Consider the following 27,900-nt stretch of genomic DNA (forward strand, 5'->3'; position numbering starts at 1 on the left):
TGTCCGCCATGATGGATTGCAATGCAGAGTTGAACGCTGTTTCTTTCGAGTAAGGATCCATTCCTTCAGCTAAGATGTCAAAAATCGAATACAGTGATCTTCTCTTCGAGATCAGTGAGAAACTTGACGGAAACAAGCTGCCAAGATTGATTTTCATGTGCAGAGAAGAGATAGCGAAAGGCAGCGAAGAGAACATTCGAGATGTACTCGCGTTATTTAAAGAACTAGAAAAACATAATTCCCTTGGAATTGATCGCTTAGACACCTTGAAAGAAATATTGACGCGGATGAAGAAACGACCGCTGCTTAAGAAGGTGGAGGAGTTTGAGATCAAAAGAAAAGGTAAGCTTATTCTTATTGAATTTGATGTTTCAATTGTACAACAGAACGCTAAGTTACACACATGCAATTTTGTGATGCCGGAAGTCATTGAATTGTAACACGCAAAACGATTAAACTAATCTAGGAACTTCAATTCAACTGTTTTTTTTTTTTTACTTGGTCAGTTTTGACGCTTGTCCTTCTAGAACTTATATTTTATGTTTATACAATGTGTGGTTATATTATCCTCGATTATCCTAATGGATCACTAACAATAATTTAATAATCGGGCGGGGCCTGGGTCCGATTCATAATCTACACGGATTTTTTTTATTAACTGCGCTGCGCAGTTCTTGCTCTGCACGGTTTTTTTTTTTTTGTCGGTGAGTAGACTGATGCCCCCGCTCGGCCAAACCTCGAGTCACGCAACGTCTCGAAGCTATAAATCAGTTACCTTTGAAAACTTTACGAAAACAAGTCCTTTATTAGCATGATTAATGTAAAATGTTCGATTTTAAAGTTTTTGACTTTAAGAAAATACTAAATTGTCGTGCTATTGAAGAAAAATATATTTTAGCGGACTTGATACTGTGCGTAAATACCATTTGCGTTCGTGTCAAAGAATGTGCTGACATGATAATAATAATAATAATAATAATAATAATAATAATAATAATATTTAATACTTATATTGCGCTTTTTCTATAAAAATATTCAACAGCGCATTACAATAATTATTATTAAACTAAATTTAAAAAGTTACACAGTAAAAATGAATTTAAAAAAAAACTTTCACAAGGCATTGATTGTGATCGGCCAGTCACGCAATGTTTTAAAGCTGTTATTCAGCTACTTATGAAAAATTTAAGAATCTTTGGTCTTCATTTGGAGGTTTAGTGTGAAATATTCTATTTTTAAGCGAAATGTATTTTTCTTTTTTCACTCTGCTAAAAACAGCTAAAGTGTTCTTCTCAAATTTGATTTAAATCTTTGCTTCAATATTCCATTCAAGAAACGATTGTTTAGTGTTTAAGCATTAATTCGATACAACACTGGGTACCGATTTAATAGATCGTCTGGCTTCACGGATTAGGATCGTGGGAATTTGGCCACCATTAGCATACAAGAAAAATGTTTAATTTCGGATGGAACCAGTCAACCATGAAATGTCACGCAAGTTGTTTTCTTACCATCTTGTTTGTCAGTCGCAACATTGTTCGACGCAGGTAAAGGGGATAAGGGTCTTCGTCGTTTTAGAAACACGAAATTGTATCACGAGACCAGCGCAGTTGTAAGCTCTAAGAGCTCTTGTTTTTATCTTTTTTGTCGGTAAATCGTTCCAGACGCATGCGGCCGACTCCTTGGTCACGGTCACGCAAATTTTGATGTCTCGGTTAGCGAGCGCTCGTATTACGAACACTCTGTTCAGTGTGAAGTGTATGTTTGTGTTGTTCGAGCGTTTGATTCAGCGGGCACTGAATGTTTACAATGCAAAGCCGAAAAGTGTTTTGACATTGTCCAAGCTAATAAAATATATAACCATGACCCACGGGCCCAGGCGACTCCTTGGTCACGCAAGTTTTGATGTTAATTGGCGATCGCTCGCCTGTAGTTATAAATAATCATACATCTATTTTAAAAATATTTACGGATTCTCTGCGCTCTGTTTTTTTTTTTTTTGTGAAATATTTATTTTTTAATGTTATTCAAGCGTATGGCTCGGAGCGAGCACTGAATATTCACGTTGCGGTTTGACATGTCCAAACTATATTTATAAATGAAAAATGAATTATTTTTCGTGTGTTATGCAAGTGTTTTGAGTTTAGATTTGGAATCGAAAGGAAAATTGCAAACCCAGCAAAAATTTGTCAGGGCACGGGACTTACATCATTGGGAGGCGCGGTGGCCTAATGGTTAGCGCGCTCGCCTCCGAATCGAACGGCCAGGGTTCGAGGCCTGGCCGGGGCGCTGCGTTGTGTTCTTGGGCAAGACACTTTACTCTCACAGTGCCTCTCTCCACCCTGGTGTATAAATGGGTACCGGCGAATTTACTGCTGGGGGGTAACCCTGCGATGGACTAGCATCCCATCCAGGGGGGAGTGGCAATACTCCTAGTCGCTTAATGCTACGGAAACCAGGATAAGCTCCGGCATGTATGGGCCACTAGGCTCGAAGCAGACTTTTTTTTTACGGGACTTACATCATCACTAAAAGGGGGAAACTACCTGCTAAGTCTCGCAGTCAGGTATTCTCTATTTACGGGCTTTCAATATTGTGACTTCGCAAATGCCACTGAAAGCTGTGTCTTTCTAGCAAAATAACAGTTAAACTTCAAGAACTTGATTTTTAAACTTCTTTTATTTTAACCAAAATTTATGCCATTCAAGTGGTTTGAGTGTATTAATATATATTTGCAAGCCCAGACAGGAATTGTTTATGCATGTGGATCACGCAAACAAGACTTGTGTGTTTCTCAAGTGAGTGATTTTCTAAAGATTTTTTTACTGCTCCTTTCTAACCAATTTTAAATCAAAGTTTTCTTCGAGATATCGAATTTTTTGCATGAAGTTAGTATGAGAAGAAGGTTTAACCTGGGCATTGTTGTTCGAACATATCATGGAAGAATTCAAACGTCTTTCAGTTCAAGCATTTTTTTTCGCGAAGAAAATGCTGAATTTATCAGTCGCGACGGCTGGGTGCTTTGCGACTCATATACTTTGGCTTGGTTAAAAATGGTAAACTTTGACGTTTGCCTTTAATCGAAATAGTTGTTTCCCTTCGAGTTAGAAAGATTTCTACTTGGCTTAATGCAGGGTTCTCGATAAAGGTTAGGCACGACAGAGTTACCTTTTGTCTCGTCACGCAATCTTAACCCAACAAGTAAATTTTCGTTTGGATATTACCAAAAGCCGCTTTTCCTCGCGTTATTCTTTACCTTACGGCTACACATGCCATTTCTAACGACTACATTTCGGATTTCCAGTAAAACAGTTGCTAAATTCTCTTCAATAAAAAAAAATAAATAATAATAATAAAAAAAAAAAACAGTTGTTGTTTTCTTTTTTCTAATGGCTATGCATTAAAGGAGAAGTTCACTCCAGAATGGCCATTTATTTTCTCTACGCCAAAAAAAAAGTTTATACAAAGAAATGATAATTTCCCCACAATTTCAGCCTCCAACGTGCGCTATAACCCTACGAAATCTTTCCCAAAACTTGATAACTGGAAAACTTGGAGCTGGTAATGTATGCGTGACGTCAAAGAGCTCCGTCTGAAGTTTGGCGGGAAAATTGAAATACTCGAAACTCATCGTTTCTTCGTAGTGGCTTTTGTTTGTCAAAATGCTTGTTTGTGGATCTCCATTTTGCTCAAACAGAGCTCCAAGAAATACAAAAAACAAGAAATTTCGACTATTAAAATTTTCCCGCCAAACTTCAGGCTGAGCTCTTTGATGTCACGCATACATTACTAGCTCCAACATGGCGGCGTTCAGTTGTAGAGTTTTGGGAAAGATTTCGTTGGGTTATAGCGAACGTTGGAGGCTAAAATTTTGGAGAATGCATATCTCTGTGTAAACATTTTATTGGCGTAAAGAAAATAAATGGCCATTTTGGAGTGAACTTCTCCTTTAACTTCTGAACAGAAGCAACGTTAACTGCTTCCACCGGAAGTAATTTCACAACAGGCCACCTAAACACTTGTAAATATCACCTCACACCTGCTTTGAATGATGTTGCAATTCTAAATTCTGCAACTCAGCAGAAATAATCAATTGTCACAAAATGAGTTCCCTTTGGTTAACTATTAGCAACGTTTTAGTGTGTAAAAGACTTGCATCAGTAGGAATTTGCGTTGTTAATCGTTTTAGGTTAAATTAATATTAGCGCCTAATGTAGACTTGTACCAGTACAAAAATTGCGTTCTTAATCGTTTTTAAAACTTCGTTGCCCTCGAGCGCTGAACGCCTCACATTCTTAATTATAACTGGTTATGTCACGTAAGATTTCGGCTACTCACGTTTTTAATTGTTATATAGCGTTTGTAAATTTGACAAGTAACGTTTTTTCTACAAGAACGGAAGTGTTGAAGCACAACTATAGAGTGACACTTTACAAGTCACGCGCTTTGATCACCCACAGCGGAAAGTATTCCCTTGAGAAATTAAAGCAGTCCCTTGGGAGTGAACAAATATGCAGTAAGAGAGGGAATTGGTTATATCCACATATCTCGTTTTTTTGCTTGATAACAAGCAAAAAAAGTCAAAAAAAGAACTGAAAAGAAGTGGTGAAACACTAACCGCCCGATTATAAACTGCTTGAAGTTTCTTGTTGCTTTTATTTCAGCCCAGTCAGTTGGTATCGTTTCATCTTTGAAGCAGGCGGCAGCATCTATAAAAGGAGGTGAGGTGGACAGAAAATATATTTAAAAAAAAACACATGAAAGAAACCCCGATATATTTGGAAGAAACTTTAAAGGCTGCTGGCGCATATAGGCATATATGAGACATGTACAACAGAAATGTATTAACCAAATACAGTCAAACCTCGATTATCCAGACTCGTTGGACTCGTTGTATGAGTTTGTTATCTTGAGTGTCTTTTGTTATTATTTATTATTATCATTCCTAATAGTAATTTTATTATTCCAGTTTGGTAAGGTAAGGACTACTTTAGAGTCTGACCCATCAGGCCAGTGCTTGTCTCAGTTTCCATAACATGAAACAACTAGGAGTATTTTTTAACCGGTCAGTACAAAATGCAGACTGCAGACATGCAGACTAGGTACAAAACACACACTGAGAACAAAAACTGTTTTTTCATCTAGCAGGAAATTAGACGAAAATTAGATCACGAAATTGGCAAAATGTTTGTAAACAGGATGTGACTGAATGGTGTACAGATTTTTACAGCAAATTAATTTTATACAAAGCCGACACGACGAGCCACTTGATTACGGTTCGCCAAAAATATATTAAGTTTCGTTCCTTTTTTGGTGGTGTTGTTGCGACTGTTGTCTGGTCTTGTCTGACACTCCTTCAAACTTTGATTTTTTAAACCATATTTTCATCTCGTGTTCAGGCACAGATGCAGGGGACGGTATTTTATACCATGCCATAGAAAATACAGCCAATCAGAATACAGGAAAGCCGTTGTATATTTGACGGTATTCAACCCAACCTTCCCATCGTGCGCTGCGATCTTATTCTCGATAAAATTTAGTAAGCGTATTTTCAATGGCATGGTATAAAATAGTTACACAACACTTTCTCGTGGTATACTATGGAATACCCCACTTGTCACTTGTATTTTCTTCGTATACACACTCGCCTTAAGGCTCGTGTGTATACCACAAAAATACAAGTGACTCGTGGGATATTCCACAGTATACCACTCGAAAGCGTTGCATAACTAGTATTTATTTAATATTACAATTTTCACGCCTGAAGGGAGATGACTACAGAGGCTTGAAATCATGTTAAGAACAAATTTATCCTCAAGACACTTGGTTTAAAACAGATGAAATATTGGGCCAAGAACATTCCCCAAATGCTAATGTCCATAAAAGATGACATTAAAAAGACGATTGACTGACAATGGGTAAAATATGAAATAATGTTACCGTAGTAGACGAAAAAAAAAAAAACAGTTTTTGTCCTCAGCCTGCATTTTGTACCTAGTCTGTATTTTGTACCCGATCTGCCAACTGGTCTGCAGTTTGTGGTCATGCAGTCTGCATTTTGTACTGACTGATTTTTTAACTCCCCCTGGATGGGATGGTTAAGCCCATGACTGCAACGTCAATTTTATGCAGATGGTGCCAAATGGAATGTAGGTACAGGTGGAATGTGGGAGGTGCCCTTTTTAGTGTGCTGGACTCCGGATAGAGCAGTCTGGGTTCAAGCCCTAGCAGGGTACTGAATTGCGTAGTGTTGTTGGGCAAGACACTGTTTTGCGGTCTCTTTCCAGTCCCATGTGTAAAAATAAAGATTTCGCTCGTTCAGAAAATCTACGGAGTGGATTTTCCTGTAAGTTGTTGTGAGTAAACTTCAACTGTTTGGCAGCGTTTTGGGGTAATTACAGAAAGATTCACCGTGGCATTTTCAAAATAATCGCATTTTATTTAATAACGAAGGCTTCCAAAAATCGCTCATAACTTTAACAAATCGCGTTTGATCGCCATAAAATTTATCATTTTATATAATTTAAGCATTATTTTTTCAGATTCTCAAAAATCTAAGCAATCGCTTCACGTTTTCCCGTTTTAAAACGCGCTTAAAAAAGGGAACTGTCAGCCTCATAAATACCCGCGGGCCACCTTAAGTTCAAACTTGTTACAGTTGCAGCTACAGTTACAGAAGAAACACTTGAACAATATTTTGTTGCTTTAAAAAATGTCTGCTTTCAGTCCTTTTCTAAAGTAAAGTCACAAACTTTTTCAAGTGATTTCAAGAACAGTACTGTAAATAATGTTATTTTAAGTTGGAAAGCATAATTTAAACCTGTTACAGCTCAGTTAGAGTTAGCCTAAATTTCAGACATCCCTCTGTGCTCCCCTACTCGCCAGAAATTCATGCGGAAAAGTTTCTGTCGAGGCCATGAAATTGTGAAAGAAAGAGTACAATTAGAGTACAATTAAATAACATTGTGTTGCTGTAAAATGTCTGCCGCTGTCTATGTGTCAAAAAAAAAACATTTGTCCGTATGTTTGTGTCTGAGAGCCCACTTAATACAGACACCCCGAAAATACAGACACTTAATAGCATGTCCCCCTTGGTGTCGGCTGTATTAACAGGGTTCCACTTCATTATTAGTAATCATGGGAACAAACACCATGCATGACAACTGGTTACCAGGACAGTTAATTGACAATTATCCTGTCATTAACACCTATATTTTTGTATTGCATACCATTACAGCTTGGAAATAAGCTTGGTAGCCCCCCTTTTATGAGTAAATGACTATTTGAATGATAATGTAATTCAGTGCTAGCTTAAACATTTTCTAAGAAAACCATTGATAGAAGTTTTTCAATAGCTCAGCACTCAACAGTCGATTAAGGCTATACAGTCACGATGCAATGTTCAGCCGCACAGCACTAGCTAACACTGCTCGCAAGCTGTAAATATAAGAGAACTTTAAAACTGTGTAGTAATTTTAGCACTGAAATTACCCTGTGAATTTCCTTCTGAGTGTTAGTCCCAATAATGGTGAAAACAGGAGACCACATAAGGCCATTGGATAAAATCAGTGTTGCTTCTTCAATTGATCTGAAACAAGGCCACTGATGGCACTCACAGTTTTGAACATGGCTCCAGACCCTTCTCGTTTAAAGACCATGCAAGCGTATTCGCAAAAGATACGACTGTTTTGCAGTCTAACTAATTGCAGCAATTAAGTTATGGCAGTTGCCAAAAGCTCAAGAATCACAAATGATTATTCATGCATGGTATTATGACCATTTGACTTTCAAAATGCTTCTTTTATTGACAAAGGCAGTTTTTGCATTCAGAAGGTCCTAGAATCTTGGCAGACAAAGGCAATCCCTAATACAAACATCAATTCTTATCCACTCCCCAGGCAATATAACATTCTTTTCAACAAATGTTCATAATAAGTATACATATTCATTATTTTATTTTTTACCCATCAAAGGGTTTATAGATCTAACAACCGAAACCTTTAAAAGAAGATTATAAAAGTAATGTTATAAGTTTTCAGCCAGCTGAGAACGTTTTTAAATCTTTAACATGTTTCATCCTGGTTATGGCCTCTCCATATTTTTAAGATGTGTTAATTTGCATGGTTTCAATTTCCCTGATGTCAAAATAGTGACAAAATAGTGATTGTTTGGTGTGCCTTATGAAGTCCCTCATTTCCATAAGAACAGTGCAAAAGGGGGAGTGTTGGAAAATGAGCTTCATCTAGCAAATGTTAGCTAAGTAACACCCCTCTTAGAGAGTTAAGTTATCACCAGCTACCCCTTGAACTCAACTGTAAGAAATTATGCACAACTTTCCCCCTAACTTGTTCTAAATTAATATGGGCACATATATTTAAGTTATTGCATATAGCCCCCCCCCCCTCCCTCCACCCACCCCATGAGTGACTAATTTAACTCTGAGCTCCCCTTATCCTAGGGGGATGAGTGGCAATGATTAGTGGACTGGACTCAAGCATTCTGGGTTCAAGTCTTGTCTTGTTCCAGGTGTATAAGTAGATACCAGGGAGCTGGGGGGTAATCATGCAATAGATTAGCATTCCATCTGCAGGGGATGTAAAAATACTCCCGGTCACTTACTTCTTCAGAAACGGGGATAACCAGCTGCGGCAGTATGGGCCACTAGGCTCGATGCAAACTTTACCTTACCTAACTTTCCTTGTTCTGGCTTTGATTTATTATACCCCCCCCCCCCCTGGTTTTCCAGCCCCCTGGCCTTCAGGTAATTATTCAAAGTTTCTAATTCTCATAAAGGAACGGAAATTCCTGGGTTTTTTTCAGCGCTTAGAAGTGTTGCAGAATTAATTATCATAATACTAATTAAGCTTGTATTTCTTAGCTAGACTTACATAGTTACTTGTTTCAACAGCCGTCAAGCTCGTTTGTAATGTACGAACGATCGCTGGAGGTCTTGTGGTAATTCCTAGTGCAATGGCTCTACTCCGGCTACATAGCTGCTCCAGTCTTGAAGAATTCATGGAGATCTTTAACAAAGTTGTTTTGCCTTTATACTCTAAACTGGTTGAGATCAGTGAGGGATCTCTGTGCTTCACAGTTCAAGCAGAGACATCCTCAGCTTTGAAGGAGTTATGGGACATCTACAATAGCGGAATATTGCAGAATCGCCTTCAAGAATTCCTTGTCACTGAAGAAATCAAAGAGCTGGCGAGTGGTGAAGACGTTGAGGTGTCTGTATTTATTGACGAACAGGAGTATAAGGAGGCTTATCTTGATCTAATGCTTCTTCAAAATCATGGTAAGGTGATCATACCTAAGAGAATTTGGTAAACCCATCCAGCTGAAAATTTTTGTTGTCATGTGATTGTCAGCCCTGCTCGTATTTCCGAATGCACCCTGCTCTGCGCTTGCGCGAGCTGAGCCTCGTCCTAAAGATCCCAAATTGTATCGATAGTTGAACAGTAAATTTTAATTGTTTTTGGTCACTGGCGGCATTTTGCGTTATTCTAAACGTAAAATTGATAGACGTATTTAATTTTCTTAAATTGTTAATCGGCTGGGTGTTGTGGACGTTGCAGTTTGATCTAAACGACGTGGTGGTATAAAAAGGCGGCAAAATATGTTGCGCGCGGCGGTGTTCCCTGTGCGAGCTAAACGAAACGCGAGGAAAACAAGCAAGACAGAAAATTATCTTTTGAAACATTCCTCGCGCAATCTCCTCTTAATTCCTCAATATTCCGTGAAATTGGGACAGGAGTATTCTTTTAAGAAAAAATTATATTTTTTTTGTAGGTCACTGATTTAATACCCCCTGGCAAGTTAACATCAAAAGCCGCGTGGTTTAACTTATAACCGGAATACAGTTTTTGTGAGATGACAGATCAATCTATAACCAAAGGGCAGTATAAGCGGGCGGGGGGGCTTAGTTTGTAATTTCTATTCTCATTTTCTGCAACAAGTATTCATTATTCTCAATTTTATTAACACCGATTTATCTGTATAGGTAAGGTAGATTAACCTGAGACTGTGGTCAGGAAGAATTCATTTATTTTAAAATAATTTTTCATTTAACTTCTTTCAGTGTCTGATATCAAAGAAGAGGAAAGACTTGGAGTAAGACGTCGAAGGAACTCCGATTCTTTTCTTTGCTTCAAACCAAATGAAGATGGCGTGACTTTGATGAAACTAAAACATGCAGAAAACAAATTGAATTTCGACAGCCAAAGACTGCAAGCTTTAGAAGAGGAAAATAAGAAGCTTAAAGCCGAGATTGCAGAGGCGAAAAATGCACTGAGGAGATTGGGCTGGCAGGAGGAAGAGAGTGGTAGGGATTGTAAGAACTTTACGTTTTATTGAAGTCTCTTAATTAATTCTGCATGAAGACAGAGTAGCCCATGGCTTGTAACGTGAAAAACCAATGCTATTAAGCGGCGTTCAGGAAGTAGTGTTAATTTGAACGCCATGGGAAGCACAATCATCAATTCTACATCTGAAATATTTTATCAATTTAAAGACAACTTCGAGCTTTCGACTTTCATTGAAACTGTAAATAATACATAGCGAATATGGTCTGTCGTGAGACCGATTAGTTAAAATAATTCATTTACTCAGACGCAACTGATGTCCCCTCGAATTTAAAGCCCACCTTCATTTTTGAAACTCAAAAATTCTACCTCTCTATTATTTCGGAAAGTTTACTACGGAGGATTGGAAAAATGTAATTTTCGTGAAGGACCTTTTTTTTGGGGGGGGGGGGGGGACGAGAACTCATTAAGAAGAGTTAGAGATTACATGTAAACGATTTTAAATGGTCATCTGTAACAGTTACTTTTGCGAACTTTTACATCGTCTTATCGGAGGCAGCGTGGCCGAGTGGTTAGGTAGCCCCGAATTCAACTCCTCGGCTACGCTTGTAAATAGCCAACTGGTCTGCCTCCTGCCAGTTGGGATTCTTAATTCACGTTGAGTTCATTTACAATATTTGTTTCAGAGTTAGTTTACATTGCCCCGGAAAAACCCCATTCGGGGAGTGGTCAATTAAGATATTTATTTATTTATTTATTTATTGATTGATTCATTGTTGATTCACATTACCTTTTACAGCTCAAGAAACTGAAAAACTTGAAAGACCTGGAATAAGCCGTCGAAGACATTCTGATTCCGATTTGTATTGCAAGGCAAGGGATGAGGGGATTAGAGAGAGTGAAGGGAAGCCGGAAATATCTGTTGGAGATGAAGCGAGATATTTGGATTCCGAGAAATACGCATTCGTTCAGAGTTACCTGCAGAACATCCGTGAAGAGACGCAGAGTATGACGGCAGAGACAAGTGACAGCGGAATAAGAACACATGGTGCACCATCTGATATTGGAATGGAAGACATCTCTGGTAACTATCAACAAGTTATGTGGACAATGTTCTATATATTACACGACGGAAGTAATCTGAGGGCCAGTAACTATAATAAATCAGTCAGATTACTTCATTACCGGTCCAGTATTTTCTAAGTATTGGACCAGCTATTGCAACTTCGTTCCCAGGGGGCGAGGAGAGAGAGACCCTGGGAACGAGGTTGCAGCTATTATCCCAAATAATCCCGCGCGATTTCGTGCGTTGTAAAATTGTAATGGCTTACAAAAGTGAAATGATAAACTTGACTCGGATAAAAAACCCTATCGTACTTTCAGTTGGTTTGTAAAACAACGTTAGGGAATTCTTTTCCGACCTAAACCTGACTCGGTGAGCCCTCGCTCAAAATCGTATTCTTTTAATCCTTTCCGCTTTCCGCTTATATCTAAAAAAATCTTTTTCAGTCGTGTATTAAATGTATTATTAACCAAGCTTGCTCGGGTCCGTAAAGGAGAGTATCGGCCTTTGGTATTTCTGTACGGACCCGAGGGAGCCTCCCTATGGTAGATATTACGGTAAGGCTCCGCCCAGAAGGGGTACCTTTTTCAGGCTGTATTTAAATAAAAGGGTAGGGATTTCACGAGTTTTAAAAAAGTTTACCTAAAAACGTAGTACTTTTTGTTATAATTAGACAGCTATAGTATATATTAACCGATTATTATCTTATTTTTTTGTTGTTCTTTTTTTTCAGATGACATCTATACACTTTGCTTGAAGGATCTCAGTAAAAAAGTCACCAATGAAATGTTAACAAGGCTACAAGTTGACGAAGTTGCTAGGAAAGATTTCTATCAATCATTTGGAATCAAAGATTCCAATAAGCTAAGAATGGTTGGTCTTGTCAAATACTTCACAGACACTCCTGTGAAGCTAATGAAAGAAGTGTTTGAGGCATTACAGTTGTATGATCTCGTAGATTTGCTGGAGAAACCAAGGAAATCGCACCCCGCAAGATCGCTGCGGATCGCTCTTCCTTTACACGAGATAGAAAACTTGAGGAAAACTGCTGAGCGTCCCACAACTTATCATAGCGGTGCTGCTGTTTTGGTTATTGATGCTCGTGTCTGGAGTTCTGACACAAAAGGGATTGATTCTTTTTTTAAAGATCTTAACTCGAAGAGCGAAGTAACTACAATTAAATGCAGAAAATTGGAAGAGCTGCTCAACCTTCAATTCAGGCGCACTTTTATTGACAAGCTTAATAGTCAGACACTGCAGGGTGAGATCCAAAAGATAGAACCGGATGTATATAAGGAGATAAAGGTGGCAAAGAGGGCTGCATCATCGGTCATTGACAGGTGGATACACAATCAAGGTTGGTGATAATAAGAAGAAATATTCTCCATTACCTTTGTTAAAGTGTTTTGTACAATTTACTTTCAAACTTGACTAACGCTAATATAGATATTTTACGCGGTAGTCATTGGTGTTCCAAATATAATAGAAATTGTACATGTTTGCATAAGAATCATTTTCATTGTTTGGAAACACCAATACGGTCGCCGTGATGTCCTGTAAAACGAGCTTATTCAGGGTATTACACTTAACAATACGTTGTATTACACTTCACAATTGGATTATGAGCTCGAGATTTTTATTTAACAATTAGACTACGAGCTCGAGTTTTTTGTGAGCGAATAGTGAACGAGGCACAGCCAAGTTGACTATCGCTCAAAGAAAACGAGGGCGAGTAGTCTAATTGTTTAAGTAGAAACTCTAAAGGATTGCAGTCCAAAACCTTCAATGTTATGTACTTTTAAGCCAAAAATAAAATTGAAAATTGTCCCTTTACAGAGCAACGCGCGCGCGATCATGTTCTATCAGCGATTTATTTATTTATTTATTTATTTATTTATTTATTTATTTATTTATTTATCTAGGGGTAACCGCACAAACAAGATGGTGACTACCATTTTTGTGATTTTCGTGGTCGTTTCTAACATTTAAACATTATTTCACTGTAATTCACTCTCCGAGATCATCCGTTCACACAGTGTAGTTAGAAAATACCATGAACGCCACATCCATGAATCAAAGTCTCTTCGAGATACCTACTTTTTTGCATGAAGTATGAGTCGAAGGTTTATCCTGTGCATTGTTCTTCGAACTTACCATTACAGTTGCTTTGCAGTTTAGTTTAACAATTTCCTATCTTCGCAGAGGAAATGCAGCCATATAATTTTGTCAAAAATGGCTCGTCCGCGCCGGGTATTTATACACATATTCCTCAACATTACACAAACCAGAGTGCTAGTTAGGCTAACCGAACGCTATTTAGGCTAATAAACAGTGCAAATTTCACCGAGATCTGACAATTCTATACTTTAAAATTGCAAGGACCTTTCGAGGCAGTCGATTACGGCAGCGAAATTAGCAAATGAAACAGCAAAATATGTGTTCGACGCTTTGTTTTTGCGACGCCATATTTGAATTGCTATAGGTAGACCGCTGTTCAATGTGTTCAAGGCCGTATCGTTACGATTGCTCCGCGAAAAAGCACGAAAAAAATACGGATATTTCCGACTACTGTCGGAGAAAACATTGCGAAACAAATCGATACACTCAAGCTGCGTTTTGTCTGCGCTCTGCGAGGGTCGGATATCAAGACAGCTTCTTCGTGGGCTTAAGAAGGATTAAACAAAAGCCATATATACAGTGAATGCTTTCGAATTATATTTGAAGATGAAATACGAAAGAATTTTGCTGTCTTTGACTGAAATTCCACTCGAACTGCGTAGATACGATCGCATGTTGTAAAGCCGATTCATGCAACATTGCTGTCAACGCGAGGTCACGTCCCTAACGACCTAGGCTGATGACGAAATAGAATGGCGCTTGTAGCGACCAAATTTGGCCTAATTTTTAACCGCTCCTAAGCTAAAAGAAGCCCCCAACTCTTGCATTTGTTTTAACTTCAATAATATCTTTGAAAAGAGCGAGTTTTTTGGTATAGTTTATTTTTGACGTTTGTAATTTTTAAAAGATGTAAGTGCTAGTGATTATTTATTCGTGTTTTAGCATTAGTTACGCAATCCATTGTTTGTGCGACTCTTTTTATAGATCGCCTTTCAGACACGTGCGTTGAGATAAGAAAGCTGACATGCCACTTTTAAAATTGTTATATAACGTTTGTAAATGTGACAAGTCACGTTTTTTCCACGAGATCGCAAGTGATCACCCACAGCGGAAAGAAATCCCTTGAGAAATTAAAAAAGTCCCTTGAGAGTAGACAAGAATGTGGTTCCAAATTTTGCCCCACATAACTGCTATTCTCCTACTTTCGCTTGTAAACAAGCAAAAAAGTCGAAAAAAGGGAGGGTAGAGCAGTACTACTTCTTCGGGGAGTGTCAAGCACATTAGACCCTCGCCCTAAGTGACACATTAATTGCAGAGAATAGGCTACCCTTATACCAAACTCTGTAGAAAGCTCGATCATGGAGACAGTACGGAGCGGGATATCCTCTTTGACCATGTCAATATCTTTTAAGATATCTTAAGATATCTTTATCTTTTAAGATAAAGATTTGCGAACGAGAATTTCGCTCGCATAGCAACCCTTTACTCCCTCAAACGAAACAACTCAATGTAAACAATAAAAGTAAGTTAAACTTTTGATGCATTTCACCAACATTTTAAGCAATGAGATGTGCCCGCGCACACTCCTGATTAATAAACTGAACTCTTGCCAATTAAAATAAATGTTAGCAAGTTGTAAGAAAATATATAAGCAAGACGTTTGCTCGTACACGCTCGAGATAATTTAAAAGTTTTTTTTTCACCCAAAAGAGCAAGCGAGACTTCACCTGGGGCATAACAGCTTGATTTCTCAGTGGTGTTTTTTTCTACACTACAAGCCTTCCAATTCTATTGTCATCAGCGGTTGAAGTCTCACTGAAGTAGCCGGCGTTTGATCTCAACATACTGAAATATCAAAATTTATTGTTGCGTTTGTTCAACCTTTAAATTTTAAATAAAACGGCATACTGACTTTAAAAAAAATGAGAAAAAAGAATAAAAATAGCTTCCGTTTGGATTTGAACCAACGACCAAGGCATACACAACTTCTGTAGAAGTGTTCTCTACCAACTGAGCTATCGTGACTTTGTATGGTACAGAGTATATTTTTTGTAGATTTTCAAAAAAGAAAGAAAGAGAGAAAAGAAAAAAGAATAAAAATAGCTTCCGTTTGGATTTGAACCAACGACCAAGGCATACACAACTTCTGTAGAAGTGTTCTCTACCAACTGAGCTATCGTGACTTTGTATGGTACAGAGTATTTTTTTTTTGTATATTTTCATATTATATTTGGACGCGCTTTAATGAAAAAACATGTTTAATTACTCGGTTATGAGTAAGCAAAACCCTAAAAAATCGCTTTGTTTTAGCTTTCCGTACAGAGATAATTTCCACCAAATTCCTGCTCTGCATGTCGCAATAATATTCAAGCGTAGCGAATGATTTAAATATATGCAGTTACAGAGCAATGTATGGGCACGTTGCACAGAATTGCTAATTTCTTGGCACTTGAAAGATCCACACCAAAAACAAAAATGTAGGGTTATAAAGAATCGTACAGAGACACTTCATGCCAAATTTGAGACTGAAAGGTGTAATATTCGAGCCGTAGAATTATTTAATCACAGAGATGATTTACATAATTACAGAGCAATGTATAGGTACATCACAGAATCGCAAATTTTTTCAACTCTTGAAATTTTTTTTTCAAAAACAAAAATGTAGGGTTATTAAGAATCAAACAGAGAGACTTCCTGCCAAATTTTGGACTGGAAGGTGTAATATTCAAGCCGTAGAATTATTTAATGGTACTTATTTCATTATAAATTACAGAGCAATGTATGGTCACGTTAAACAGAATTGCAAATTTCTCGGCTCTCGAAAGCTTTTCATTAAAAACAAAAATGTAGGGTTATAAAGAGTCATACAGAGATACTTCATGCCAAATTTTAGGCTGAAAGGTTTAATATTCGAGCCGTAGAATTATTTAATCGTACTTAATTATTTAATTTTACAGAGCAATGTATGGGCACGTTGAACAGAATTGCTAATTTCTCGGCTCTCGAAACATTATCATCAAAAACAAAAATGTAGGGTTATAAAGAGTCATACAGAGATACTTCATGCCAAATTTTAGACTGAAAGGTGTAATATTCGAGCCGTAGAATTATTTAATCGTACTTAATTATTTAATTTTATTTATTTTATATCTTGTTTGTGTAATTATCTAGGGGCAACCGTACAAACAAGATAGTTGCAATACCGCTTTTGTGATTTTCGTGGTGGGTTATGACGTTATTAAATATTGTTTTACTGTTATTGACTCTCCAAGACCATGCTTCCAGTAAGAAGAATAACATGCACGCCACATTAGTGAAAGGGTAGACGAGAGCAGTACTGCTTTTTTCTGGAAGTGACAAACACGTTGGACGCTCGGCCCTCTTGCCACATGAATTGCATATAAGAGGCTACCCTAATACCAAACTGGGCACAAAGCCATTTTATGGAGACAATACGGAGCAGAATATATGAGATGTATATATGAGATGTATATACTAGTAGTAATCAGAGATTAGGGGAGTGCGTTCGACCTATAGGTAAAATATAGACCCATGGTTAGCAGGCAGTGGCAAAAAAACAACATGGTCGGCCTACTAGTAGTATGCCTTATGTCAAAGTTAATTATTATGCTTATACCTCACTAAACGCGAGGAGGATAAATGTGAGAAAGATTGTGTTACGAAATATTATGTACACAAAAATAATTATTTATTTCACTTGACTTGTTATCGTTTGGCACTAAACGAGATTTGAACTTCCATAAACTTCTGGAAATAGTTTCACTTCGATTTAAAATTCCACAGACATAACTCAAACAGTAATCCACTACACGCATATTACAGTCACTAGTATACAACAATTTCCTCGTCAAAACGTCTAGTGTTTCTAGGAATAACGATATATATCACAAAATAAAACAATTTTGATCCGTATTATACCCACTCTCGATGCATTTAATTTTAACAATTTGTAGTTTTGTGCAACGAACATATAATTACAAGAAAATACGTTGGTTTACCTACGAACGAACTCCGTACGAAACTACGCATCGATTTACTCGATTTCCACTCTTTTTATGATGTTCTGTGGCTGAAGACAACTCTGCTACCTTGGATGATAACCCTCTAATGTTCTCCATGAAATTTTTGGCAAAATTACAATTTTGGCCACACGTTTTTAACCCTTTTTACAAACAAAATAATGTCTCTAAGCTACGTTTGGGACGCCATCTTGTTTTGCATGAAATCGAGGCCATCTGTGGCTACCAGTTTCCCGGCCGAGATTTGCCCCTGCAAAAATCAATCGGGGCGGCCAATCTGGAGTCCATACACCTGCGCGCGCATTACGGCTCGATTCATTCCGCATAACAGTACACAGGCATACCAACTCAAAAGACACAGGACGCAAAAACAAAATTAGGCTTGCGCTCTCCTTCGTCGAACGCAATGAGATATATGTATGAGTGCAAAAAATTAGTTTCACCTGGGGCATAACAGCTTGATTTCTCGGTGGTGTTTTTTCTACACTACAGGCGTTCCAATTCTATTGACATCAGCGGTTGAAGTCTCACTGAAATAGCCGGTGTTCGATCTCAACATACTGAAATATCAAAATTTACTGTTGCGTTTGTTCAACCTTTAAATTTTAAATAAAACGGCATGCTGACTTTTTGAGAAAAAAGAATAATAATACCTTCCGTTTGGATTTGAACCAACAACCAAGGCATACACAACTTCTGTAGAAGTGTTCTCTACCTACTGAGCTATCGTAACTTTGTATGGTACAGAGTATTTTGTTTTGTATATTTTAATATTATATTTTGACGCGCTTTAAAAAAAAAACATGTTTAATTACTCGGTAATGAGTAAGCAAAACTCTAAAAAATCGCTTTGTTTTAGCTTGTCTTACAGAGATAATTTCCACCAAATTTCTGCTCTGCATGTCGCAATAATATTCAAGCGTAGCGAATGATTTAAATATATGCAATTACAGAGCAATGTATGGGTACGTTGCACAGAATTGCTAATTTCCACACCAAAAACAAAAATGTAGGGTTATTAAGAGTCATACAGAGATACTTCATGCCAAATTTTAGACTGAAAGGTGTAATATTCGAGCCGTAGAATTATTTAATCACAGAAATGACTTACATAATTACAGAGCAATGTATAGGAACATCACAAAATCGCAAATTTCTCAACTCTTGAAAGATTTTTATCAAAAACAAAAATGTTGGGTTATTAAGAGTCAAACACAGTTACTTCATGCCAAATTTTGGACTGGAAGGTGTAATATTCAAGCCGTAGAATTATTTAATGGTACTTGTTTCATTATTAATTACAGAGCAATGTATGGGCACGTTGTACAGAATTGCAAATTTCTCGGCTCTTGAAAGATTTTCATCAAAAACAAAAATGTAGGGTTATTGAAAGTCAAAGAGAGATACTTTATGCCAAATTTTAGGCTGAAAGGTGTAATATTCAAGCCGTAGAATTATTTAATGGTACTTATTTAATTCTAAATTACAGAGCAATGTATGGGCACGTTGCACAGAATTGCAAATCTCTCGGCTCTTGAAAGAGTTTCACCAAAAACAAAACTGTAGGGTTATTAAGAGTCAAACAGAGATACTTCATGCCAAATTTTAGACTGAAAGGTGTAATATTCGAGCCGTAGAATTATTTAATCGTACTTAATTATTTAATTTTATTTATTTTATATCTTGTTTGTGTAATTATTTATCTAGGGGCAACCGCACTAACAAGATAGTGACAATCATTTTTTTGTGATTTTTGTGGTCGGTTAAAACGTTTTAAACATTATTTCACTGTTTTTTTTTTCTTTGCATGTAGTCAGAAAATACAGTTGAACATCTCTAATACGGACACCGAAGGCACAGAGCAGAGTGTCCGTATTAGAAAGGTGTCTCCATATAACGTCCCTTTTAAGACTCTACTGACAGCTTGAAGCGTTCATTAACTTAAAATGAGGCCCACAATCATCTTTTAACTGCATCTAAATCGTTTAATATACAGTATTGAGACACACTGTCTAACAGCTGTTTTCAAACAAAATGATTTTCAACGCAATACTGCATTTATAAATTGACATTAAGCACAATTCCGAAAACGTCTAAGATGAATAAGCGTTGTTGTTTCTGTACCTACAAACAGGAAATTGTATTACATACACAAACTATCATCCCGTGATCTCGGGATTGTCCGTTAAAAAGAGGTTAGGTTTATATGAATTTGCTCCATGGAGCCGAGATTTAGTGTCCGTTGCCCGTATTAGAGTTGGTCCATATTACGGAAGGTTTCTGAAAAAAAAAATTGTGAGAACTTTGTCGGGCATCGGGTATTGTCTGTTATAGAGAGGTGTTCGTAAGGTGAGGCCAGGTTCGACTGTAATATGAACGCCACAGCCATGAAAGAGGGAGTGTAGAGCAGTGCTACTTCTTCAGGGAGTGTTAAACACATTAGACCCTCGCCCTGATCATGAGTGATTCATAAATTGTAGACAATAGGCTACCTTATACCAAAGTCGGTACAAAGCTCGTCTATGGAGACAATACGGAGCAAGATATCCTTCTTGATAATGTCAATGAGTGTGCCCGTGTAAACAGCACGATTAAGATAAAGATATACGAACGAGAATTTCGCTCGCTTACTTCCTTAAACCAAACAACTCAATGTAAACAATTAAAGTCAGCGGGACTTTTGATCACACTAATAATAAACAATTTAACTGAAGAGAGACGTGCTCACGCACACTTAAGATTAAAATAAAGATGAGCAAGTTTAAAGAAAATATATATAATTAGCAAGACGTTTAATTTGCTCACATGCGCTAAAAATGATTTTACTTCGCCAAAAAAAACAAGCTAGAATTTTACTCGTAATGAAAAAAGGAAAAAAAAAGAAAAATATTGTTCCGTCCAGATTTGAACCAACGACCGGGCCGGTCATAAAACATAACTACTGTAGAACTGCTCTCTAACCAACTGAGCCACTGCAAATTTGTACGGTACAGGATATTTTGTTTTGATTATTTAAATATTATATTTGGACGCGCTTTAGAAAGTCGTTAATAACTCGGCTATTACTAGCTATGAGTAACAAAACAAACCAATGGCTCTATTTTAGCCAGTCATACTGAGATAATGTCCACCAAATTCCTGATCTTGTAGCGTTAATATTGAAGGAGAGCGAATGATTTATATATATATATGCAATTACAGAGCAATGTATTGGCGCGTTGCACAGAATTGCTAATTTCTCGACTCTTGAAAGATCCTCACCAAAACCAAAAATGTACGGTTATTAAGAAAGTGTGTCTGTAATACCGGTCTGCCCAATCTGCCTTGTAAAATAGATTTCTCTCATTTCTTGTGTGTTGCAAGACTTTCATGTACTTATACTAAAAACACAATTCACTTGACCGGATCATTAATTTTTTTTCGAGTTTTTAAGGATTTTCGGTTCACCCGAACGAGCTCTTGTAACGACCACTGTCAAGGCTTAAATTTACCACAACTTTGAAAATTAATTAAAAAAGAACTAACAACTTCTGTACCAAACAAACACCACAGCCTGTTAAATTATGTCTTTTTAATTTATCACACCAACTTTCACGAACATTGAGCTCGAATCAAGCCAGCAGCAAAACATTAACGACTCCCCTATCACACACCTTGATGAAACACTTGAAAACGGCTCAGATTCAAACTTTATTTTTGAAAAAGTGAGGCGGTCTTCTTCAATCAAACCAACGCAGCCGAAAAGTAGATGTAATAGAAAATGTTCCTACAGAAAAAAACCTTCTGGTATCGTCTTAATGAAATATTTACAGCTGTGTAAACTTGCCCAATTTCGAAGATCTTCATGTTTGCAGCCATTTTGAGGGAATCGTCAGAAACAGGCGTTTCGTCAACTGGTCTCGCAGACATGCCTAAAACCATCAGAAATAAACAAAGAATAGATATAAATGCATTGCAGTTCAATTGAAAGAGAATAAATCGTGTTTAAAAATGGAAGCTTGACTTACATTTTGATTGTTACGGACGTACGGTTGTTACTATTGGAATTTCGCTCGATGATTTCACTAGAAATAACAATATTTGACATACAAACTTCGACTTGATGTAGCCTATGAATCAGCTCAAGGCAGTAACTTCGTGCTTTACCTTCCTTACTGGCGTACAGCAAAGATTTTCCATCGCAAAACGTTGAACGTCGAAGAAACAGCCGAAGATCAGGCCTGTCGGTCACGACTTCATGTATGAGGCATTATACGGTACACATACGGTACATAACGGTACTCCATACATGAAGTATGTACCGACCAATGGATAAACAAGTCAGTTTGGTCTTCTTTACCCCATGCTCGCTGTTTTGTCGTGAAAACAACTTCGCTGTACGCCAGTAAGGAAGGGAAAGCACGAGGTTACTACCTTTAACTGATTCAAACGCTACATTCAGTCAAAGTCTGCGTGTCAAATATCGTTATTTGTTGTGGAATCATCAAGCGAAATTCGAACAAGAGTGACCTTACGCCCGTAGAAATCGTTGAAATGTAAGTCGAGCTTCCATTTTTAAACACGATTTATTCTCTTTCAGTTGAACTGCAATGCATTTATATCTATTCTTTGTTTATTTCTGATGGTTTTAGGCATGTCTGCGAGGCCAGTTGACGAAACGCCTGTTTCTGACGAGTCCCTCAACATGGCTGCAAACATGAAGATCTTCGAAATTGGGCAAGTTTACACAGCTGTAAATATTTCATTAAGACGATACCAGAAGGTTTTTTTCTGTAGGAACATTTTCTATTACATCTACTTTTCGGCTGCGTTGGTTTGATTGAAGAAGACCGCCTCACTTTTTCAAAAATAAAGTTTGAATCTGAGCCGTTTTCAAGTGTTTCATCAAGGTGTGTGATAGGGGTGTCGTTAATGTTTTGCTGCTGGCTTGATTCGAGCTCAATGTTCGTGAAAGTTGGTGTGATAAATTAAAAAGACATAATTTAACAGGCTGTGGTGTTTGTTTGGTACAGAAGTTGTTAGTTCTTTTTTAATTAATTTTCAAAGTTGTGGTAAATTTAAGCCTTGACAGTGGTCGTTACAAGAGCTCGTTCGGGTGAACCGAAAATCCTTAAAAACTCAAAAAAAATTAATGATCCGGTCAAGTGAATTGTGTTTTTAGTATAAGTACATGAAAGTCTTGCAACATAATAATAATAATAATAATAAATAATAAAAACAATCTTTAGAGAGGAAGCGCCCGTCACGTAAATACGTGGTTTTCAGGGAGGTCCTCCATGGAAATAAAAAGTATTAAAATCTAAAAAGAAGTACAAACGTCACAGATCTAAAATTTAAAATATACAATAATTGAAACTACTAAAACTACCTACTGTCCTAAAAAAGCTAATAAAAAAAGTATTAAAAATCTAAAAAGAAGTAAAAATGTCAACTAAAGTATATTTGTTCATCGTCTAAAAATGTTTATCTATTAAGAACCTTGTAAGGTTTTTCTTAAAAATCGTGCATGGCATTGGCTTTCTTAAAAGTACTGGGAGAGACATCCAGTCATTTATAAAACGGTAGTATGACACTCTCTTTCAGCTTTCCGTTTTAGGTTTAGGCAGTCTAGGTAAATAGCCATGTCTACACACAAGAAAAGAGCGAAATCTATTTTACAAGGCAGATCGGGCAGACCAGTATTACAGACACAACCTCTTAAGAGTCATACAGAGATACTAAATGCCAAAGTTTAGACCGAAAGGTGTAATATTCGAGCGGTAGAATTATTTAATCGCAGAACTGTTTTACATAATTACAGAGCAATTAATGGGCACGTTGCACAGAATTGCAAATTTCTCGGCTCTTGAAAGATTTTCATCAAAAACAAAAACGTAGGGTTAGAGTCAAACAGAGATACTTCATGCCAAATTTTAGACTGAAATGTTAATATTCAAGCCGTAGAATTATTTAATGGTACTTATTTAATTATTTATTGAATTATTTACAGAGAAATGTATGGGCACGTTGCACAGAATTGCAAATTTCTCGGCTCCTGAAAGATTTTAATCAAAAACAAAAATGTAGGGTTATAAAGAGTCAAACAGAGATACTTCATGCCAAATTTTAGACTGAAATTTTAATGGTACTTATTTAATTATTTATTTAATTATTTAATTTTATTTATTTTATATCTTGTTTGGGTAATTATCAATGAAATCCGTGAATAGCGGTTGAACACATAGGTTCAAGCTCTTTTAGTTGGATAACTTTCTAAACAACCTAAAGGTTAGTTGTTTTCGCTGACGTTTTCATTTTCCATCATTCTCTTTATAAATCGGTTTAACAGTTTTATGTAATTACGGAAAACTTTATGGTGAGATGGAAACAACCTTAGCTCACCGAGAGCGGTCTTGCTTTAGAACGGAAGCCTACTGTTATTGTAGAACTGGTTTCGCTTGTTATTCGCATTCTACTGACTGGAGTTGGATAACAAGGCGTTATATTGTCGTCTGACTAAGCAAGACGTTATATGTGAATCGCGATGCTTGACATGACCGACAGAATCCAGTAATCCTTTGGCGCCGAGCCGGCAATTCCTTATAACAGGGTTACACGGCATGGAAGTGCTATTCGGGAGTTTTATGACATGTGTTTAAGATGTGCATGCTTTCCTTGTAATTTATCCAGCGAGGAAAGCTAAAAATGTAGAAGGATTGGTCTTAGGGTTGGCATGGAAACAGATTTGAATTTATCTAGTTAGTGGTCGGGAGGAGAACACAAAATACCTTTCACTATACATCTCATTTTCGCATTCCACGTCGGCGCAATATACATCCTAAAACTGACGTTCTGTATTTTATGACGCTTCTTCTTCAGGGAACTTTTCGTTGTTTGCTGTTTTTGTATTATCGGACTACAAGTTGTACCTGCCCGGCGACACCGTACAGACAATGTGGACAACGTTATTGGAAGATGTATTGGGGAAGCTAGTGACCGGAATACCAGACAAAGTTAAGTTTGTTGTTCAGAAGGATTCCGGTCCCATGTGGACAAAAAACAAACTGTCAGAAACTCTAATGGTAACTACCGGCACCGTAAATGAAGAGTTTTTGACTTTGCTGCTGGAGATTTTTAACAAGCGCTGGCGGACGCTGGACCTGATATCAATGATGGAAGAGTTAAAGAGGTCATTTGGTGGCCTGTTTAATCTCCGTCTTCGCATTCCTGATATGGTGAAAATTACAGACAGATTATCGTTGCTTCCAAGATTTAAGAAAGAGGATCCAATTCCAATCACTCATTCAACGTAAGTTATCTTGACAAGTTTATTTTTCACTGAACAATTTTTAGCGATTTTATATGTAGAACGTAATTATACAAAACCAGATAACAAGATAACATATCACGATGGAGACAGACTAACTTCCGAGTTAGGATTTCGGGTTGGATCTCGAGTTGGATTTTCAAGTTGGATTTTCGTGTTGGATTTGGCACTGACCAAGAATTAACCACATTTTTTAAGTATATATACTGTAAACATAATTAAGCACATGCTGTCGCCCTAACTAACAAATGAAAGCTAACCGCAAGCAAACCGGGAAATCCTGGCAAAAAAAATCCAATTCCAAATCCAACTCGAAAATCCAATTCGAAATCCAACTAAAAAATCCAACTCGAAAGTCCAACTCGAAATCCTAACTCGGTAAATAGGCAACCTCAATTATGGTTTAGGTTTTGAAAGACTGGAATGGGTTATCAAATTTTCCGGCTTAATGGCATAGAACATGATGGAACACGAATGGTAAAGGTCGGGACACACTAGGCGACAAGTCACAGCGACAGGTCGCTCCGTCTGTCCTGCTTCAAAAAAAAGTCGCTGCGATAAGGCGCTTGTCGTTTCACACGCAGCGAATTTGGAAGAGTGAGAATGTGAACTAGTTTTTCAATTCAATATGGCGAAAATATATGACGCTCTCTCATTGGTTAATTTATATTTTGTCGCAGCAACTTGTCGCAGAAGTGTGCTCACGCTGCGTTCGCTCATTTCACGATCGCTGCGATCAGTCGCACGAATTCAACTGGTTTGAATTCGTGCGACTGATTGCAGCAAAAATGCACGATGTCACACGAGACAACACGTTGCAGCAACTTGTCGCCTAGTGTGTCCCGACCTTAAAAGGTAAGGTTTGTCACCTTTGATGCAAACGTTGTTATCTATCCATTTCTTTTTTTTTTTGTCCTGCGTGCAGTAAGGTACATTTTTCATAGTTAAAAAGTATGCTCTGATTGAGCACACTGGCTTAATTATTTAAGTTACTCGAGCTATTGAATTATTTTATACCGAGAGCGCGACGACTCATCCGGGTAATGAAAAGATTACTGGACCAATCAATGCACACGTCGAATAGTCGTGCATTTTTTTTTTCAGAAACGAAGCAAACGGCTGCATTTCTTCTTGAGCATGCAAGATAAAAATGGGTGTTTAGTTAAAAAGGTATTTCGCAGGGACTCGAAAGCTTACTACCGTCAATGTGTGGTCCTATAATGTTTTATATTTTTAATACAGATTTTAAGTATCCTTTAATATTATTATGTTTTCGTTTTTTCAGGTAAACAAGGATTTAGTGCGTGATCCGAAAGCCTCAGCATAAGAACAACCCTGGTTCATATATGGATCGTTTTCCTTTCACAAAGTACTTGCCATGCCGCGGGCTTAGAAATGGTTTGAAACTGTCAGTTCAAATGAAGAACAAATTTGTTGAAAGAAATGTACCCTAATGATTTAATTTAGCACATTCCTTCCAACAATACCTCCCCCCTTCTAGTTACCCCCCCCCCCCCATGAGTGCTGTTTTTTTTTTTTTTTAAATAACAGCCCCTGCTCCGACGTTGTCCTGTTCAGGACATTGACGTAGAAAACACTAATTATGCGGCTAGTGAATTGTGTGGTCTTCTTTCTCATCGGTACGTGATATCAAACAAACCAAACAAGCAAAATTTGTTATGACTTCGTGAATCAGTTTTCGTTTTAAGTTCTTGATTTACAGTAAATACGCAAACTCTTTCTCCAATAAGCGTCACTCTTGAACTACCAAAAGTAAATAAGCGCCCCCAGGCGCATAAATCGAATTGTTACGGTTTATCACCAATCACCGTAGTTTGCGTGGTAAAACTCATTATGTAGGTATTTTTATAGTTTTTAGAACTAAGCTACTCTGCTACGTCTGTTGAGCATTTTTATTATACTTTAATAAACTAACTTTTTTGCAATGTAGTGATAAATTTATATCAAATTTTAGAATTTGTTATTTTTCATGCATTGTGTCAAATAGGTCCAACCCTCGTCTAACCTCGTTCCCATGGTCCTCTCTTTCTCATCCAAGAGAGGGGAAGGAGAGGAAGGAACGAGTTTGAGATAGGTTTAAGGGATTAAGTTTCACTCATGCATTATGTGATATATTTCGAGCCTAGGTTTCCCCTCCCGAGTTTTTACACGTTAACAAGAAGCTTAGAAGCTTCTTTTTATCCTTCAAGCACTTCCTTTTCTTCCGGCTCTGGAACTGCATGCAAAAATCTCGGCTTATATACCAAGCTGGCTTGGGACCGTACAGTCAGAGAGAATATTGATCCTCGGCCTCTTTTATAAGATCCTTTGCCCGCTCGATACGTATTTCCAACTAAGACCAAGAGCTGATATTCTCCCAGTACGGCCCTCGCGCTTGGTTAATAAGATATTTCATATTGAAACGTATGTTTGCAATGACCAACCATCTTTCATTAGTAAAGATCAGTATATGCACGTGATGTATCTCTTAGAATTTTTTTAAAAATTTACTGAACAATGTTAACCTGACCACCGATGCCAACTGTTGCTGTAATCTTTGTATCGATTAGTTTACATTTTTAAATTTTATTGTCTACGTAGTTTTTAAATTTTATAGCCGGTCTAGTTTTTCAATTTTTAAATTTTATAGTCTAATTTTTGTATTTTTATTGAATAGATAATCATATTTAAATTTTTTACATTGTAATTTTTAGAATACACGTTCACTTTTAAACGAGCTCATTGGTGATATGTGTTTAAATAAAGTACTTACTTACTACTTACTTACTTACAATCTATACTGACAGAAGCTTATCACCTAGAACAGTATAATCAAAGCTGGGGATTTTTAAATCACACGGGAAGCCAATCAGAATGTACTTCCTAATATGGATCAATTTATCGTTCGCGCGACTATCTCGCGAGTGCCTGCGAATGTCAGGGACAACCTCAAAATGTCTCGCCACCCGCTGCCATGGATGATGTAAACAAACAAAATCCGCGATACTGATTGGTCAGCTGGGACCTCTTATAATTCCCAGCTTTGTCCCAAGGTCGTAAGTGGAAGTTACA

The 27,900-nt window shown here is 37.4% G+C and overlaps 2 protein-coding genes across 2 annotated transcripts in view; both read left to right on the top strand.

Annotated features, from left to right (window-relative positions):
• On the top strand, positions 1 to 26,366 carry LOC144630936 (uncharacterized). Its single transcript, XM_078489292.1, has 8 exons — positions 1 to 342; positions 4,665 to 4,721; positions 8,909 to 9,295; positions 10,079 to 10,321; positions 11,101 to 11,385; positions 12,098 to 12,721; positions 24,360 to 24,810; positions 26,114 to 26,366. Exons 1-8 carry the CDS (start codon positions 75 to 77, stop codon positions 26,115 to 26,117), a joined length of 2,319 nt encoding a protein of 772 aa, XP_078345418.1. The 5' UTR covers positions 1 to 74; the 3' UTR covers positions 26,118 to 26,366.
• LOC144630722 (neuroglobin-like) overlaps positions 1 to 27,900 on the top strand; it is a 140,399-nt gene that overhangs the window by 44,060 nt on the left and 68,439 nt on the right. The gene's annotated exons all lie outside the window — the stretch shown is intronic.

The sequence above is a fragment of the Oculina patagonica genome, chromosome 11 (genome assembly GCF_052425735.1).
Source record: "Oculina patagonica isolate OP01 chromosome 11, crgOcupat, whole genome shotgun sequence".
NCBI lineage: Eukaryota > Metazoa > Cnidaria > Anthozoa > Scleractinia > Oculinidae > Oculina > Oculina patagonica.